The sequence below is a fragment of the Dromiciops gliroides genome, chromosome 2, assembly GCF_019393635.1.
Source record: "Dromiciops gliroides isolate mDroGli1 chromosome 2, mDroGli1.pri, whole genome shotgun sequence".
Classification (NCBI taxonomy): Eukaryota; Metazoa; Chordata; class Mammalia; order Microbiotheria; family Microbiotheriidae; genus Dromiciops; species Dromiciops gliroides.
In genome coordinates, this window is record NC_057862.1 from 184,520,086 (window position 1) to 184,541,024 (window position 20,939).

General features: G+C 35.1%; 1 protein-coding gene across 3 annotated transcripts in view; it reads right to left on the bottom strand.

The window, feature by feature from the left end:
- DPH6 (diphthamine biosynthesis 6) overlaps positions 1-20,939 on the bottom strand; it is a 443,945-nt gene that overhangs the window by 234,278 nt on the left and 188,728 nt on the right. For all 3 annotated transcript variants that reach the window (XM_043990141.1, XM_043990143.1, XM_043990144.1), the window contains exon 8: positions 16,077-16,164. In XM_043990141.1, coding sequence (XP_043846076.1) covers positions 16,077-16,164 — 88 coding nt within the window. The remainder of the gene's footprint in view (positions 1-16,076; positions 16,165-20,939) is intronic.

The window sequence follows — 20,939 nt, forward strand, 5'->3', positions numbered from 1 at the left end:
GAGAGGCAGAGAAAGCATCTGTCAGTAATGCTGTACCACAATGGTGCTCATCTACTGGACTATGGGTCATTTTCCCTCTTTTCTCAAGGAGTCCTGTATCTAGTCTATAGTCTTCCTATTCCCCACCTCCCCGCCCCTTGCTTCTATACTAAAGGCCTTCAACATACATTATGATGCTTCCTCTCAAGCACTCTAATCTCCCAGTTTTCTAATTTCCTCAAATTTTATGAGCTGATCCTCCATTCTATCTTAACCATACACAAGAATGGTTACATCCCTGATTTTGCCATCATCCACACGTTTTCTATTTTCTTTCTGAAATTACCTTTGTGACCATAATCTCCCACTGTGTCACATGTCCCTAACCTTTATCTTCACTATGACCTTCAATCCCTCCATTTAGTAATTTCTCAGGTCATTATCATCTCTCCTCTGACTTTCCTTTCCTCTTTCCAAATCAAGACAAGGTAACTTGACACTTTGAATCTGTGTTCACTACAAATTTATGTTATTTAATCTTGAATGGGTCGTCACTGCAGGAAATAATCCTTTTACTTCTCTCTAATGGATTCTCTATCCCACTAACCAAGGTATCTATTTCAAACCTTTTACAAATTCTTCTCCTCCCCTCTCAGGTATGGACCTCACCCTATGCTTTACTGAGATAATAGAAACTGTTGTCTTCTCTTCTTATCTAGAACCTGAGAGGGCATCTAGGTAACACAGTGGATAGAGTACTGACCTTGGAGTCGGGAGGACCTGAGTTCAAATTTGACCTCAGATACATGACACTTACTAGCTGTGTGACCCTGGGCAAGTCACTTAACCCTAACTGCCTCAAATATTTGGGGCCATCTCCAGTTGTCCTAATGGATAACTTGCCACCACACCCTGATAGCTCTGGAGAAGAGAGTGAGGCTAGTGACTCTGCATACCCCCTACTTAAATCCATAACATCACCAATTTCATCGTCCTATTCAAGAATGAAGGGCAGGGGCAGTTAGGTGGCACAGTGGATAAAGCACTGGCCATGGATTCAGGAAGACCTGAGCTCAAATCTGGCCTCAGACACTTGATACTTACTAGCTGTGTGACCCTGGCAAGTCACTTAATCCTCATTGCCCTGCCAAAAAAAAAAAAAAAAAAGGACAAACAACAAGACCTCCAGACCCCTGGATAGCATCCCTTCCTCTTGATACTCCTTTTCTAATGTATCTAATCAAGTAGCCCTTCTCCTTGCCAAAGACAACCCTTTGACATGTGCTCTTGATCCCATCTCTGTCTTCCTTAGCAGTTTTTCTTCTCAATTATCCCTTCCTCCCTTTATATTTCATTACTATATACTGGTTTCTCAACTGCTACCTACAAACACACTCATTTCCACCCATCCTTAAAAAAACACTGTTAGACATTATTGTTTCATCAAGTTGTCACCCAATATCTTTTCTTCCTTTTGTAGCCAGTCTTCTAGAAAAATGATTTTCACTCAACTTAACATTCTCTTCCTATTCTTCAACCTTTGCCATTTGATTTTTGATTTAATCACTTAACTGAAACTTTACCCTTTAAAGTTACCAATATTCTCTTCAGTGACAAATTTAATGGTCTTTTCTCAATCATTATCTTTCCTGAACTCCAAGTAGCATTTGACACTATTGACAACCTCTTCTTTTCCTATATATTGTGTTTTCTGGGCCCCATAGACAACCCAAACTCAAATGGTCTAAAATAAAACTCAATTTCTCACTCTCCCTCACCCTATGTATTGAAACAGTTGACAAATCTTGATGCTTTTTCAACAATATCTCATCTCTCATACAATGCCCCTTCTCAGTACTGACAAGGCCACTCATCCTCTTAGTTCAGGTCCTCTTACAAGGACTGTTGCAATAGCTACCTAATTAGTCTCCTAATCAAGTCTTTCCCAGTCTAATTCATCTTCCACACAGCCATCAAATTGATTTTCCTAAAGCACAGATTTAAACATGCCACTTTTCTATTCAATATATCCCAGTGGCTCCCTATTGCTTCCAAAATAAAATGTAAAATCACCCCAACCTACCTTTCCAGCCTTATTATATATTACTCACCTCTCTGCATTTCATAGTTTATCTAAACTGGTTGTCTTGCTGTTCCTCACACATGACTCTCAAGTTTGTGACTTCACACAGGCCATATTCCACTGCAAGCTCCATCGCTAGAATTCAATCGCTGGTCAGCTTCATTTCTTAGATTTCTTTACTTCCCTAATGACTTAGCTTAAGTGTTAAGTAGACTAAATTAAGTAGACTAGCTTAAGTAAACTAACTTCTGTATGAAAACTTCCTTGATTTCCCTAGTTGCTTGTGTTTTCCCTACCAAATATAAAGGCATTTATTTTCTATATGCTTATATGCATATTAGAATGTAAGCTGTTTGGGAAGGTATGGCCTTATGTTTGTCTTTGCTTTCTTGAGCATAAAATAGTGCATAGGAACTTAATAAATAAATGTGTGTTGACTGTATGCCATGCCAAGCTATCATAGGAAATGCACAAATACCATCATTAATACAAATATGTCCAAAGGGGTAAAATATGGAACACAGTGGATAGAGAAAAACCTATCTTCCTGAATTCAAATCTGGTCTTAGACACTTACTATGTGTGTGACCTTGCCTAAGTCAGTTAATACTCTTTACCTCAGTTTCCTCATTTATAAAATGAGCTGGAGAAGGAAATTTCTGCCAAGAAACCCCAAATGAGGTCATAAAGTGTTGGACATGACTGATAAATGATTGAACAACAACAACAAAAAGAATAATAAAACTTAGAAAACTGGTTTTTACTTATAAAATAATGAATTTATTTTTATTCCATGTTAACTCTGTCCCGAAATACTGGTACTTTGGATTTAAACTACTCCAAAGATTTAATGGAAACTAAAAAAGAAACCAAAACAAACCAAAGCCCAAAAATTAGGTTCCCAATTTTTAATTCCTTTCCCTAAAGTCCACGAAATTTTATACCTTAAAAGGATGGTAGGAGAACTGATTCTTATTAACAGATAATTTTATAATCTTGAAAGTTCTTTTAGAGAGGTTTTTTTTTTTACTATGTAATAGTTTTTCATTGTTATAAAGAGCTTCCAGTAATGAATTTCATTCACCAATGTAGAATGATATTTCATAACGTATAATCTTAAGAGAGTTGTCTGAGAATAGATTAATGGACTTGCACTTCAGAAATTTAACAAACTTAGGTCTAAGGCCAGTTCTCTATTCACTTATCTAGGCTATCTCAGATGAAAATGTAACTACTTCAAATCATCACTTGTACTCCCCAGTAAAGTTTTTATTAAAGTAGGAAAACCTGTATAGTTTATAGTTTTTATAACAAAAGTTGAGTGTGTGATGAAATTCATCCTCTTCAAACTCTGAAAGTCACTTGAAAAATACTTTTAAATTTAGGTACTTAGCTCTATTTTAGTGATTCTCACTACATATTCAAAGTGTAAAACTTTTTTTTTTAATGGGGAGCAAAGAAGGTTCTCAGATTGCCACATAAACTACTTCATGGCACCCTGTTGCAGAAAATATTCACGGATTGGTCATTTTCTCCTTCTGAATACTGAAGCAGAGAAGGTAGCTTTGTAACTTGTAAAGTGTTCTTGTCCTTCCTACTATTATCCTCAAGCTTTGATAACTTGGAATAAACTGTGTAACTACATTCTTAGGAAATAGAACAATAATGTCTGAGTACTAATTTTTAAAGATGTCAAATGAGGGGCAGCTAGGTGTCGCAGAGGATAGACCACCGGCCCTGGAGTCAGGAATACCTGGGTTCAAATCTGGCCTCAGAAACTTAACACTTACTAGCTGTGTGACCCTGGGCAAGTCACTTAACCCCAATTGCCTCACTAAAAAAACCAAAAACCAAAACAAAACAAAAATGTCAAATGAATTATAGCCTATTTACTAAATGAATATTATTTGAATTTCAATTACCACCACAAAAACTCACAGTTAAGCACTTCGTGTAATCTTATTTTCAAAATCTCCACTCATCCCCACAAAAACGAGATACCCACAATAATAAACACTGTTACAAGGAAATGATTTGCTATTTTATAGTTGTTTATACATTCAGAAGAATTATTTCCTTCATCTAAAACCACACATGTATATACACATATGTGAATTTAAAGAAGAATAATTTGAAAAACTACAGATGAATAATCAATCTCATCATAGTTATGCCAAGTATATAGCAACCTTATGTTCAGTTGAATACTTCACATAATACAAAGAAGAACCAAGTAGTCATTCGCTGGTCCAGAAGAGAAGGCATTTATTCAATTCATCTGACATTAGATAAATTTCAAGCTAGCCTTGCCAAAAGGAAGCAAGGCCAAAATCAATTCTAAAATCAGAAGAGAATAAACAAAGTATCTCTTGTCTACCCTGTAATCTGATTTGTCTACCCAACAATCCATTTACTTGAAAAACTCAAAGAAAGGAGGTGGCCTAACTAGAGGTGCACAGAGATTTTGATTGAGTAATCCATTACCATTCTACATGTTTAATAACAATTATTTTTTTTTTAATGCAGGCTATGCTACCCACAGCAAAACTTGAGGTTAACTATAATGATGTATTTTGAACACCAAAATCTATGTCATACTAAAAGGTGGATGTAATTTGGAGAAGTTTATGATCTCAGTTCATGATAAAGGGTTAGAAGCCAGACTATAAGGGTAAAAGCTCTAAGAAGAAAAGACACTGATTTCAAAAAGGAAATGTAAATGGTCAATAGGTAAAGACATTTTAAAATAAATGTTCTCTGTCTTTAGAAAAATGTTTGTTTCAGTCTGAAAGTTCCCTTATAAGCAATGGAACTGACCCCTGGCTTATAATTATACTTGGGTCAAGAGTCTAAACTAGAAATTCGAAATGTACATAAAAGTCTAGCTTTAGTAGGAAAGGAAAGGCTCCAGTTAAGTGAAGTCTCTATGTTTGAAAGTTCTCAGGAAAGGCTCAATTACGGCTCCCTCATTCTTTCTGAAAAAGTAATTCTAACAGAAAGGTCATTCCCTGGGAGAGGTTCAAGAGGAAGTTAATAAGAAAATCTACTGCAAAAAAGGCCTAATGTTCTCTGACTCGACTTTATTTTATTTGGTCAGAAGAAAAGGCCAGATGATAGAAAACAGAATGGTAAATTACTGCTTTTTATGGGAACTTAATGAACAAGTAAAATTTGAAGAGTAAACTAAAGATAGGGAAATGACATGTGATTGTATATTATATGTATCAGTCCTATACATTATGTTCCTGGGTTAAACTCAGAGCTTAATAGAATTCTACTCCAAATTTTATTTGGTTACAATACAGCTGTAAGAACCTTCAAATGAAGTCCATTTTGCAACTTAAAAATTTGAAAAAAAAATCTTATGTAGACCTTAATTGTGACATTACCATCTGATGACAAAAACCCCTCTATTTATTAATCTAACAGAGTTGTTAAAGAACCCAAATAAATTCTCATATAAAATGGTCACATACCCACTTCTGAAATTATTTTAATACTTAGGCTCCACTACAACACCACAAAATGACATTTAAAAGTAGAATGTTTCTTTGATTATTCACTTCAATAAGTATTAGATTTGTTCTCCTTTAAGAAAATTTTATTAAATTCAGTGAACATTTATTAATCACTTACCAGGAACTGACAGAAAGACAAAAATAAATATTTTTCCTAATGAAGCTCACATTTTACTTGAAGATACCACATGTATATAAGTAAAGAAATACAAAGTAGACAAGAAATAATCCGTAGTAGTTTCAAGAGGAAAGGAAAGCTAGTACTTAGAGGGATAATGACAGGTCTTATGTAAGAAGTGATGCTTGAGGGGCAGCTATGTGGCATAATGGATAGAGCACCCACCTGGGAGTCAGGAGGATCTGAGTTCAAATCTGACCTCAGACACTTGACACTTACTAGCTGTGTGACCCTGGGCAAGTCACTTAACCCCAATTACCTCACCAAAAAAAAAAAAAGTGCTGCTTGAGCTGTCTTTGAAGGAAGTCAAAGATTTTATATGGTAGAGGTGAGAAGGGAGTGTATTCCAAACATAAGGGTAGAGGGGTCATTTGTACATGAGCATGGATGTCAGAAGTAGCTTGCAGAGCAATCTGACTGTACCAGATAGTGTCTGAAGAGTAATATAAAATAAGACTGGGAAGGTAGGTGAGAGGCCACATTGTCAAAGTCTTGAAATACCTAGCTAAGATTTTGCATTTTATCCTAGAAACAATCTACTTGGTATAAAATTTTCTTCAATTCTCTAATGGACTGTAGCGTACTGATGAGAGAATGTTCCCTAATGGTAGAGACCACAATCCATCCAGACCTTTTCAATCTAGTAACCCTTCTCTGTACCCTCTCATATCCCCCATAGGACATCTACCTGTTAGCAAAAGAAATAATATATTTAAAATGCACTTTGTAAAACTTAAAGTTAGGCAAATGGTAGATGCTATTATTATAATAATTATTACTTGGGGGGGGGGCAGCTAGGTGGTGCAGTGGATAGACTACCGGTCCTGGATTCAGGAGTACTTGAGTTCAAATCCGGCCTCAGATACTTGACACTTGCTAGTTGTGTGACCCTGGGCAAGTCACTTAACCCTCATTGCCCTGCCAAAAAACCAAAACAAACAAATAATTATTGCTTGAGGACCTTTCCCTAGGTCTTTTAAAATTACAGGATAGGGGGCAGCTAGGTGGCGCAGTGGTGGATAGAGCACCAGCCCTGGAGTCAGGAATACCTGAGTTCAAATCCGGCCTCAGACACATAACACTTACTAGCTGTGTGACACTGGGCAAGTCACTTAACCCCAATTGCCTCACTAAAAAAAAAAAACAAAATAAAAATAAAATTACAGTATAACAGATTTAGATTTAGAATTGGAAGGAACCTTAGTAGTCATCTAATGTGACCTCTTGTGGGTTTTTTACCCTCTTTTTTATTTTTTATATTTAGAATTTTATTTCTCCAAATTACATGTAAAATACAAATTTTGACATCAATTTTTAAAAAACTTTGTGTTCTAAATTCTCTTCCTCCTTCCCTCCCCCTCCCAAGAACTCAAGCAATTCAATATAAGCTATACATGAGGAGTCATGTAACCTCTTGTTATAAAGAAACTAGAAGTTGAAAAAGGTTAGATTATTTGCTCAGATAGTATCTGAGACCAGATTTGATTCCAAGCACAGCATTCTATTCACTGCATGATCAATGTACTGTGTTATTCCTCCCCTCTATTTAAGATGACCAGTATACCCATTTCACCTAATAACACAAATCTGTACAGCAGACATCTCTTTTTATGCCTTACCTGTTATAAGTCAGAGGATCACCAAAGTTATTTCTGTGACTATGCCCATCATGGAATTCATATGATCTTAACATGCATAGAAGACAGTGCCCAGGACCTTTTAAGCTTATATTTAGCTCTACTGAGCTAAATGCTTTTTTCATAATTAATGACACAGAAAACACAATAAAAATTTGCATTATTTGCATAATTTAGTTAACTTTGTGACCAAGAAGATATGGTCTTCCTATATGATTAAAACTGCCCTAAGACTTTTGGGGATAACTTGTATTGCTATAATTTGTGAAACAAACATGTTCCTTTTTCATATTTTCATAATGATTTTATAAAGGCATTAAAATAGACATAAGGGTCAATAGTTATTTTTTAAAATTAAATTTAGCATTTTATTTTCCCAAATTACATGTAAAATACAAATTTTGACATCAATTAAAAAAAAAACTTAGTGATCCAAATTCTCTTCCTCCCTCCCTTCTTGCTGATAGTCTATGTCAATATATTTTCCTTGCTTCATTTTCCCCCTCTCTCCCCCTTCCAACAACTTGTTTAAATAGGTCATAATGGAGTCCTTGTGTTTGCATATTATATTGCATCTTTATTTTTTCTTCTACTTTGGTCTAATTTTGACCTTTGCTTCAATAAGTTTGACTCTACAGAGACAGCTGATTCATAAATGACTCCTGCACTGGTAACCAGTCACTTCCTATCTGTTAAGATAGGAAAAAAGTCTTTTAAAACTCATTTCCCCCTTTTATTAAGATGATCCATTCACATATAGACACAGTATAAACATTTGTGATATTGTCTTCTTGGAGAAAGTGTTTCTGGTATATAGTAGTAAAGCTCCTGTGCAGTTTTTGAGCCTCTGGAGTTTCATTTTCTCAGTCCTAAATGATATTTTTTTTCTGAACACATACCTTTATATTGAAGATAACTGAGGTAGGTATTCACACAGAATCTAAAAATTTGAGGTGCATCATAGATTTTCTAGTTTCCCCATACTTAAGAATCCCTTCTACAACCTTGTCCACAAAAGGTCTGCTTAAAGTAAGAGAGACCCACAATCTTTGAGGGGGCTCATTCTCCTTTGTGAGGATTCTAATTGTTAGAAAGTTTTTTCTTAAAACAAGACTGTGCCTCTTCTACACATTGCTCCTAGTTCTGTCTGGAACAGGTGGAAAGAAGAAAGTCTATTGCCAGTACCACTTCTATATGTCAGCCCTTCAAGTATTTGAAGACAGTTATCTAGGCTAAACTTGTTCCTTTAATCCTTGCATGGTATCTTTTCTATTTCTAGGTCTCTCAGAATCCTTTTAGATCTCTTCTGGGTGTCTTCCAGTTCATATCCTTCCTAAAATGTGGTATTAAAAATGGACAAAATTCTCTAGATTCAAGTCATATGATATTGAAACTTTTACATCTCATCCATTAAACCAATATTTAGATGCAACATGCCATATGAAGCCTTCTATAATCCTCCTTACCTCACATAATACTTTGTTTCATAACTCTCCAATGAACATAACCATGCAATATTGTGAGTCATAATTACACATATTTCTGTCTTATCCTTCTTATTAAGTGAAAATTCTATAAGGGTATGGCCCATATCTTATTCCTAAACTTTGTATTTCATCCGGTGCCTAGTATAGGGCTCTTTAAGTTATGAAGGATTCAAGAAAATTAATTCTAATAAGTACATATAACATAGTATATTTAAGCAACACATTTGTTGTTCATTTTTCAGTTGTTTCTGATTCTTCATAACCCCATTTGAGGTATTCCTGGCAAAGATACTGCAGTGGTTTGCCATTTCCTTTTCTAGCTCATTTTACAGATGAAGAAACTAAGGCAAACAGGGGTAAAGTAACTTTCCCAGGGTCACATAGCTAATAAGTGTCAGAGGCCAGATTTGAACTCAGGAAGATGAGTATTCCTGACTCCAGGCCCAGCAGTTTATCCACTGGGCAACCTAGCTGCCCCAAATAACACATCAGTAAGTATTGAGGATAAGGATGGGGATTGTATCTGTGACTTCATTGGTGTGGGGAACTTTTAGATGGAGAAAATTCCTCTAATAATATAAATTGGCACTCTTTCTGCAACTTAAAATCTTAGAGAGTTATGAAAGACACTGAGAGACTGTGTCCCTACAAGAGGACTAACAAGGGTCACACAGCAAGTGTGTGTATACAGGAGATGTGACTTGAACAGAGGGTTTCTTGGCTCTGAGGTAACATTTCTATGTACTAAGCATGCTATCTCTCAGTAAATAATAAATATTCCAGTAAAGGAATAATGACAACTGCCCATGTGAATTCCATAAAATCACTTTACTTTAATATGCAAAAGTTTAAGAACAAAGGAGATAGTGATTCATTAATCATTGCATCTCAGATTACCTTTTATCAAGTGATGACCTGATTTATATGAGAATACAAGTGAAGCTTTACTAGGTTATCAAAATGAATGCTATTAATAGTATTAATAAAATGAAAAATTTGTATTTGTACCTAGCAATTTATCTCCCAAAATGCTATCTAGAAATTATCTTTCTCTTAACTTTTGTATTTTTCTATCTTTTTTTCATTTTCCATGTTATTATCAAGGAAAGAAACACAGGTAGGTTTGTTCAATTCTTATGCAAAAATGCATCTTGAAGTTTCAGAGCAATGTATTAAACCATAACAATGAATAAAATGTTATTCTCCCTGAGGCACAAGGGCTCATTGTGCTGACAGAAAGAATCTAAAACAAATTTCTACCTTGTCTTTTTAGTTAAACAAGAAGAGATTTATCTGAAGAATATGCACACCAGAAAGGAAAGAGAAGCAGTAGTTTCTATTTTCATAGTAATAAGAAACACTAGGCAAAATTGCTAAGTGAATATAAAATTCAATTAAAATAATATAAAATTATCACCTACATAACACTATGAGGAAAAGATGTTTAAGTTTAGAGCATAGCATAAACAAATAATATGGGGAAAACCATATCTACTTTGAAAAATTAGAACAAAGCTGATCTTCTGATACCCTTTGGAATCATTCATGAACACCTAGAACTGCATAAGGACATAGCAGTCTAATAACGAATTCTTTTATGATTACAAAAATGAAACATTATAAAATCTCTACATTAGACACAATGAAGATGAAATACCACTCCATCATGGTTATCTTACAATTATATGAAATAAACCGAAACCTCCTTCTTTAATTAAAGCTATGATAAGACCATGACAACTAATTTATTAAAAATGGAATTCAGTAAATAAGCCAGCTTCATCTCAAAAGATGTCACTCAACTTATGTGATACATTCTGATAAAGGAAGGAGACAGAACTCAAGTTGTTCAGGCATTATGTAGTTTCAACTATGTTTTTTCTCCTCTGTTTCTTTGTTTAGCTTTTGTAAGCTGGACTTGACTAACGGGTTATGGGCAATAATTTTGTTCCTTTTTTGAAGCATTTTCAATATATCAAATAACTGTAATTTCATGAATGTGGGTGATTTCCCCTACTGGTATGGAACACAATGCCATTTGTAATTTAGTAGTAGATGCTATTTGAGAGTTGCCTGGATTAAAAAAACAACAACCCACCAACAACAACTTTATCCCCCGAAGCCTACTTGTTGATGATGCAGGAATGTTCAAATATTTTCAAAGAGCAATTTTAATTCTGTTTGTCTATAGGACGCAAGAATTATTTGCAAAACATTTTGACTGCTAGTTTAAATGGACTGGATTGGTACTACTTAGAACTCTAATAAAGTTGTTTAATAAATGGGCCATAGTTGATATATTCAACTGAATATTCTGTCCAAAATGGTTCTACTAATGTCTCTAGTTATGGTGCTTAAATGATAAAATCATGTTCACCTCTATATCTAAGATAAAATGAACAGGCTATTTAGTATAAAATATTGCAAAATATTTGATATTTGAGGAAAAAACCACCAGAAAGTAAAGGGAGACTAGGTTATGAGACTGGAAGAACATTTCCTCATAATGTGAGTAAATGTTAGGAAGATATAAAACAAATTAACTTGAAGCCAAATGGTTCCAATACTTTTCTTCTGGGGGAAATTTTAAGAAAAAACAAAATATTTTCCTATTCAAATACTAACAGTGATTAGTTCCTATTAGCAAATTTTGAGCTTCATTTCCATGAACCTTATTGCTTTAAAAACATAATGGCTTTGTCTACAATGAGTCTGAAATATTATTCCCTATAACACTGCTTGAAAATTTGAAGCCTTAACAAAATCTAAACTATCTACATAAGTAGGAAAGAGCTTCTGAAGAGATAAAAGTAAAATCTTGATTCTTATGTAAAAGGTTATGCATTTTAATACAATCCTTTGCTTGATTTATGTAAAGCTTTGTGTTTTTCATTTTCCCTAGCCTGTCACATTGAAGTGATGTATGGTGCATTTTAACATCAAGTTTGCCATGAGCAATAAAGTCAGTGGCCTCAAAGAAATATTAATATATTTCCGTTTTTTTCTCCCTAGACTTTTTTGTTATTCAGCTTATTTAGTTTATGATCACATGTTTGACTGACATCATTTTCACAGTAGCTCAAATATAAATTCTGTACTTTAAGGATACTTTAAACAACTGGAATATTTAATAGAATAGTTTAAATGCTAATACATATTAAAATACTATCATAGTGGCACCCAGAACTGTAGACCTTTCCATCTAAAAAGGACTTCAGAGATTATCAAATTCAATCTTATCCCTTAGGAGTTGAAGAATCAGAGATATAGAGAGGTAAAATAATTTACCTAAAGTCATATTTCGTAATAATTTTTAAAACACTAATAATACTTAAAATTCAAACATTTGGTGGTATAATCAATGTAAGTTTGCCCTTCATGGATGTGTCATACCACTTCCCTATGCAGACTACTTGATTACTTGCTTGACCTCCCTCAAAATACCCACTGTTTGTTTAAAATTCAAGTGTTAAGTTTCTAGGCCTTGAAGATAAAATACAACACATCATTGTTCTGGATGAGAAAACTTTCTAGTCTGGTATATTATCTGTCAGAACATCCTTCAACTAACTTAGCCTTTAAAAACCTGGATGGTGTTCAAGCCATGATGAGACATAAAGGATATTCTAACATCTCACAATGGTTATATTACATTCTGGTTTGGTTGAAATATTTAGCAATGGGGGCAGCTAGATGGTGCAATGGATAGAGCAACGGCCCTGGATTCAGGAGGACCTGAGTTCAAATTTGGCCTCAGAGACTTGACACTAGCTATGTGACCCTGGGCAAGTCACTTAACCCTCAGTGCCCTGTCCCCAAGAAAACAAAGAAACAAACAAGCAAAAAAGAAATATTTAGCAATGAGAGCTCAAAGAAGTAAATGAAGTGAATGTCAGTGAGGACTAGTACAGTGTGTTTGGTCATTTTTCAGTATATGTCTGACTCTTGATGACCCCAGTTGGGATTTTCTTGGCAAAGATACTGGCATGGTGTGACATTTCCTTCTCCATCTCATTTTACAGATGAGAAAATTGCAACAGAGTTAAGTGACTTGTCCAGGGTCACAGAGCTAGTAGGTGTCTGGGACTAGATTTAAACTCAGAAAAATGAGTCTTCCTGACACCAGGCCCAGCAGTCTATCTACTGCGCCAACTAGCTGCCCTAGTTATAGTATAGGGGCTAAAATTCTAGCTAGCATATCTAAAATATCTAATGAATGGTCACCAATAAATTATAAACTTTAGCAAGTTTAGACTTTTAAGCTTTTATTAAGGAGAATAAGAATTTGGTGAAGAGAGGAAGAGGCCTAAATGCCTACATCTATCTATCCCAGGGAACCTGCATTTTTGCTCCACTCTCCACAAGAGTCCTGACGAAAGTGAGCAAGAGAGCCGGCCTTGCCCCTTCTTCATCCCACAAGCCTCCTGTGAAACTGGGAACATCCCGTCCTCACGTACACACAGCTCCAAGCTAATTGGCTGGTAGCTTTGATAGACAGTACCCATGAGCAAATATCACTTCCTGACGCCAAGGAAAAGCTGCATGGCTTGCCCTCAGACGCCTTCTCCTCAGGGTGGAGCTTTCCTACAGTAACTCTCCAGCAGGTGGCGACACTCCAATTGTTACTATATATAAATGTCAGGAAAACATGTTTTATGCTGAGATATGAGGTAGAAATTACTTCAAAACATAGCAATTAAGTTAGTAAGGATTTGAAGGAGATATAAATAATTTACAATCTCCAAAAAAGGAACATCAAAACAATTCATTTTAATTTGGGGACTAGTGTCACTAAATCTGTTCATAGGGTTGGAATGGAAATAGAATATTGATAGAATTTCTCATGTAATAAGAAATAACACAAAAGCTGCAAAGAAAACCCAGCCTAAATTAATTCTTCCCATATAATGTATGTATTCAAAATTTTATAAAACTGTATTTATTATCAATTATAAGATAACAAGTAAAAATAAATGATATTTTCTTATTCTACCAAGAACCTTAAAACACTTCAGATTCAAATACGGGTGTAACAAAAATAATATATTTGGTAAAATCAAGTGGAATGAATTTCACTGGTGAAATTAAGTGGTTATCATTTTACCTTCGGCTTAAATTTACTGCACAGTGATGACTAGATACCAAAAGGGGAGAAAAACTGGACAAAGAGGAAAGAGAATAGCATTTTGATGAAATAGAAGATAGTGATAAGAGAGAGAAATGGGAAAGGGAAAAGAGGTAATAACAAGAGAATCAGAGAGATATATGACCCCTAAGTTATAGAGCAATTTAGTGATATGAATGAAAGGGGAAGAAAGTGGTGGTATTAGTTATTATTAGTTAATAAACTATTCAATTTAACCATATGAAATTAAAGTTCTATTAAAGCATATACATGAAAATAATTTCTTCTGCAGAACATACAGATTTCCATGTAATCCAGAAGAAAAGATACTGAAAATAAAAGGCTAAAAAAAGAATAAATAAAGAGTATTACTACACAGAAACATCAGTTGAACTGAACCATTTATGCCAATGCATTTCAATCATTATGCAAATAATTAGTTGTGACATAGTTGTCAGTCAGGCATTGGGGGTCTTGAAAATTTAAGAAACCAAATCTAAATGTGAATTAGTGCCTTTGAGCATCTGGCCATTCTATAAGCAGAAACCTGAGGGTCTGCTCAGTGCAGACCTAGTTTGACTGCAAGGAGGGTAGGGGACAAATGGATAAAGTGTGAAGTAAATATGCAAACAGAACATTAAAATATCTACTTGAAAGTTGACATTTTCAGGGTGAAGATGCATGGTAGATGGAAAAATGGTCTGAAGAAAAGGTCCTATGATTTGAATCATCTATAATAAATACAAATGGAAGCATAAATAAAATTAACTGTTGGGCTTCTAAGCCCTATCAAGCAAACCATTTAGGGAAGGAAGTAGTTTGTGAAGGTACTATCAAGGAAGTAGCCTTTTTTTATTCTGAAGCAAAAACCTAACACAAGCACAAACGTAACACAGATCGACTCCTAGTGTGATATATATCTAGTTGTGGCAGCTTGTCTGATGTTTAAAATCTAACATGTATGTCCTTACCTGCAACCCCCTACCCCCCGCCTTGGGGGGAGAATTAACTAAGGTTTACTTTTAAATTCAGCAACATTTAGGTTTTTAAGCATTTATTAAAGTATATTAGGGGTTAGCAAAGAGAGAGAGAAAGCTGCCTTCACCTAGCTATCCAAGAGAGTGAATTTCCACAAGTTAGGAAACCTGGCTACCTTCCTCCTTTTTCTGCCACCACCAGCTCCTTTCCGAACCAAAGAGAGAATTTCTCAGTCTGTTCCAGTGGAAGCTTCCTGCAGGACAGGAAGTGGGGCAGTTCCTACACACAGCTCCAAGCTAATTGGCTGGTAGCATTGAGGTAACTTTGGGAAAGGACACTAGTCACATGCTTTCTAATCAGGGGGCATCACCCTGGTTCTCACAATGTCTTTCTCAGCAGGGGGTGGCATCCTGATTTTTACACTTGACAGTACTGAAACCCCAAACTGAGGAACCCTAGGGAGAGACAGATGGACCTGGAGCACAATTCATGGTCACCTTCCAGGGAGAGGTGGTTCAAAAGAATAAATTGGCAGATACAAGAAAGAGAGAACACCTTGGAGATTACTCTCTTTTTTTTTGTGGGGCAATGGGGGTTAAGTGACTTGCCCAGGGTCACACAGCTAGTAAGTGTCAAGTGTCTGAGGCCGGATTTGAACTCAGGTACTCCTGAATCCAGGGCTGGTGCTTTATCCACTGCGCCACCTAGCCGCCCCCAAGACTACTCTCTTTATAGACTTCTAGTTTTATACTTACTATAACCTTGGATTCTTTCTTCTCTTTCCCCAACCTTTCCAAGCTAGCTATGTTATGTTAACTGTGTTCTCTGGTGTGATAACAGAGACCTGAAAGTACTAAGTTCCACTTAGAGCTGTGTTGAATGAAGAATTTGCTCCAAACATCACTCTCCTGCCCCAACCTGCACCCCACTATCCCACTCCAAGCTCCTTGTGACCCTTAATTGTTTACTAATTATTTGGTATCAAACATCAGGAAAAAGTATTTAAAATAACTGAGTTCCCTCCTTGCCTTCAGGTATTACATCCATATGTATATAGGAGTGAGTGCATATACAAGTCCAGAAAGGCTTACCTTTTCTTCTAAATGTAATTCCAAAAAACGAAGGTAAGCCACAGGCGCAAAGGCATCAGCTGAATGCAAAACTACTTCTGAGGAGTCCCTGCAATACAGAAATGACATCGATGGAATATATTACCATGCATTTGCTAACCTTGCAGGGTATGATGATGACTTCTTTCTCCTGCTGACTATGGGGCTCCAACAAATTTCATTACGTGCCACCCCAACACATTTGTAATAACATCCAACATCTCTTTTGTAAAAATCAGTAATTGGTTTGGAAATACTGGGATTGTAAATCTACACTGAAAAATTAATTTATCTTTGTAAAGTAACTAGGTTCATTTAAAGTGCCCCAAACAGTGAACTTCAAACTTCTATCCTATTTCTTTTCACAAAGTTCCTGGGTAAGGCATAAACATTAAACAATGGTACTTTATCTTCATTACTCTTTTCATTTTGAATAATTCCTACAGTGTTTCATAGAAAATCTCAATTATCCTTCACAAAAGCAATACCAGTGATGGTTTTAAGTTCTCTATGAACTCTTCACACTGCAATATCATTGCTATTAAAATTGATTGCCTGACAATGTAATTACCACATTCAGGTAAAATGGTATGAACTGTTGGCACCATAAGGATACATGTAAATTACTCAAATTTTATCAAAGTTACCATTTAAAGCGCATATGAATAACTAGCTCTATGTGTAAATTCTTAATAACTAAGCATTTTTTAAAACCCTGTCTTTCTTATAAGAGCTATTCTGGTTCACATTTTAATATAATTTAAAAATATATATAAATCCTTTTCCTTTCCCTAATGTTGTAGGAACCAATATTATTGTTTATATAATACTAAGGTTGTAAAAGAAATAGTACCATAATATAAAAATCTGATATCATTTTGTTCTTCTTCACGGATGTTAAAGATTTCTTGATAGCACTTATATTAGTAAAATGCATTAATGGCAACACTAGAAACTCCAGACATATTGGCTCCAAAGTGTTAAATTTAAATTTTAAATTTTATGAGCAGTGTCTGCTTTCTTCTAACTCACCACAGGTACTCAGATGGATAATACCTATTTTTGATGGCATAGCTCATCGATCAAATATCACTCATGAATGTGTACTTAGTACTAAAAATATTCTCCTTACTGTTAAAAGGAATTCCTAGAATGGTTCCCATAAAATGGGAAAAAATGAAACAAAAAACTACTCTTCTTATTTTAGGGAAATAGGCAATTAAAACAAACAAACAAACAAAAAAGCAGGTCTCCCAGGTGACTATTGTGTTAAGGTTCTATGGAGAAATATAGTAGGAAGCCTGGACATGTAAGGTTTGACCTCTCTGCCTGAGTCAAATGTAAAAAGAAATACCACTAAGTGAATTCAGTTACTTAAAACCCTTCAGGTCCTCTCTCCACGTTTACCACCCGTTTCTCTTTTCTTACTTTTTTCCAATGTGTAAACTTGACTACTTATATATCTTTAGCTTCTCCTACACAATTCTGTGGTATTGACTGGTTTGACTGAAAGGGAGACAGTAAGAGCACCTGCCTCACAGGGTTGCCTTGAGAATCAAAAAAGATTGTTTGCATGTGTGCAGCATGTATGTGTGCATGCATTTAATATGGTGCCAATAAAGTCTGAGTACAATTTTAATCTTTAAAATTTGCAAAACTATATATAAGCATATGTGTAGGTAGACATATGTAGCTATTAAAGAACTAAATATATATTAATAACATGACATATCTCCTTCTGTAGTCTTGACCTTAATTCTGGATTATTTTCATTCACAGGCCACTATTTGTTCAGCTACTCCAAGGGGTGGCCACTTAGTTTCCAGTCTTTTGCTACCACAAAAATTGCTACGATAAATATTTTAGTATAAATGGGACCTTTCCTTCATCAATGATCTTCTTGGCATAATATGCCTAGGAGTGGATTTCCAAGTCAAAATGTAAAAAGAGTTTAGTGACTTTTCTCTTGTGATTCCAAACTGATTTCCAGAATGGTTAGATCGATTCAAAGTTCCATCAGGGGAGTACTGGTGTGCCCATCTTCCTAAACAGGCCCTCCATAACTGATCTTTTTGATCATCTTTGCTACTTTGAGGGGTAAAGCAATATATTTGATCGTTGTTTCAAATTGCACTTCTCTTATCATCAATGATTTCCAGGAATCTTTCCTGGAGTTACTGATAATTTACCTGTTTCCCTAAAGCTATAGATGTTGGTCTAATTTTTTTTTCTTTCGGCAAACATACTTGAAACTTTCCCCACCCTATTCTTGTTTAACAGGAGGAGTGCTTCCCTCAGTTCTTTGGTTTTATCAGACGAAGAGCTACTGTATTCATCTTTTTCATTCAGGACTTGAGTATATAGTCTGTTTACAGATTTATTTTTTTTGGGGGGGGGAGGGGCAATGGTGGTTAAGTGACTTGCCCAGGGTCACACAGCTAGTAAGTGTCAAGTGTTTGAGGTCAGATTTGAACTCAGGTCCTCCTGAATCCAGGGCTGGTGCTGCACCACCTAGCTGCCTTCTATTCTATTTTTTAAAAAATAAAAGTATTTTATTATTTTCCAGTTACATGCAAGGATAGTTTTCAACATTTGTTTTCATAGGATTTTTAGTTCCAAAATTTTCTCCCACTCTCCCTTCCCTCCCTCCTCCCCAAGACAGAAAGCAATTTGATATAGCTTAAACATATTTCTGCATTAGTCATATTGTGAAAGAAGAATCAGAGCACAAGGGAAAACCTTCAAAAAAGAAGGGAATAGAAAAAAGTTCCAAAAGTAGAAACAGTATAGTTCAATCTACATTTTTTTTAAACCAAGTACCAAATACTTTTTTTTTTTTTTTTTTTTTTTAGTGAGGCAATTGGGGTTAAGTGACTTGCCCAGGGTCACACGACTAGTAAGTGTTAAGTGCCTGAGGCCGGATTTGAACTCAGGTACTCCTGACTCCAGGGCCGGTGCTCTATCCACTGCGCCACCTAGCCGCCCCTATACCAAATACTTTTAATGATTACTGCCTCATTATATATAATATTACATAGTTTGGGATCAGGTAATACTAAAACCTTTTATTCCTACTTAAAAATGCATTATTTCTCTTGAGATTTTTGAACTTTTTTTCCCCCTCAAATGCATTTTATTTTGGGAAGTTCTACAAAGTAATTACTTCCTACTTAGATTGGTATAGCACTTAATTTAGGTGAATCATTTTAAGGATGTTTCCAAACAATTTATAAGTAAAAATATTATTGTAATGATTTAAAGTCTTTCTTCATTCATGTAAACATTTTTTTGTAGTGGGATTTATATATGTATTACTGACGTCTTGCTACTTAAACTCTCATATAGTTTAATTATTTTGTAGTTTTCCTGAATGGATTCTCTATCTCTTCCTGAGTTTTATTATTAATATGCAGGAAGGCAGATAGTTTTTATGGACTTTTAAAAAAAACTTTACTAAATTGAATATTTGAAATAGTTCTTCCCAAAATGTCTGAGATTCACTAACTGTATCATCATATTATCTACAAATATAAAATAATTTTGCCTCCTCTTTGGTCTATGTTTTTACTCTTAATTTCTTTTTCTTGTCTCACTGGTATGGCTAGCTTTTTAAATACTATGTCAAATGTCAAGACAATGAACATTTTTGTTTACCACATCCTGATCTTGCCAGGAAAGCTTCTAGTGTTTCTCCAATATAAATGTTAGTTCTTAGTTTTAGATACTCTTGATAAAATATAAAAAGAGCCTCTCATCCCTATGGCTTTTTTTTTTTTTAGCTCAGGCAATTGGGGTTAAGTGACTTGCCCAGGGTCACACAGCTAGTAAATGTTAAGTGTCTGAGGCCAGATTTGAACTCAGGGACTCCTGAATCCCGGGCCGGTGCTCTATCCACTGTGCCACCTAGCTGCCCCATCCCTATGGCTTTTAAAAATAATTTTTAACATAAATTACAGCTTAATTTTGTCTGAATTTTTTTGCATCTAGTGAACTCCATGAGATTGTTTTTATTTTTGTAATTAATGTTATCTATTATATTTAGTACTATTAATTTTAAATGTACAATCTCAGTTTTCCTGGTAAAAACAGGACTTAGTGAACAATTTAAAAAATAACCTACTATAGCCTCTTTGATAATTTATTCAATATTTTAAAATTAATATTCATTAGTGACATTATCTTACATTTTCTTTATCTGATTTATCTATCACAGGTTTGGATATCAGGATGATATTTATCTCATAGAAATTTGGTAAGGTGACTGCATGCTACATTTTTGCATTTAGCTCATGTGGAAAGGGAATTAATTGTTCTTTAAGACAGTGTGTCAAACTCAAATGGAAACAAATCCTGGGGCTGCATATTGACTTAGAAAAATAGCATCAACTAACATTATCTATATTGTATTGTATTTTTATTTATTTTGTTAAATATTTCCCAATTACATTTTGGAGGGACAATGAGGATTAAGTGACTTGCCCAGGGTCACATAGCTAGTAAGTGTCAGGTGTCTGAGGTCAAATTTGAACTCAGGTCCTCCTGAATCCAGGGCCGGTGCTTTATTCACTGCGCCACCCGGCTGTCCCTCCCAATTACATTTTAATCTGGTTCTGGCTAAATTAAAGTTTTGAAGGCTGAATGCAGCCAAATTGTGGGCCCTGAGGTTGACATTTGTACTTGAAGATATTGACAGGATTCACTTGTAAACCTATGTAGACCCTGAACTAATTTATGGCTTTCTCAATTTCTTTTTTTGATGGTAGGCTGCTTAGATTCTCTATTTATTATTCTGTTAAGTGGGGTATTAACTTTCTAGCTAAATACAATTTCATTTTTGTCAGTTTT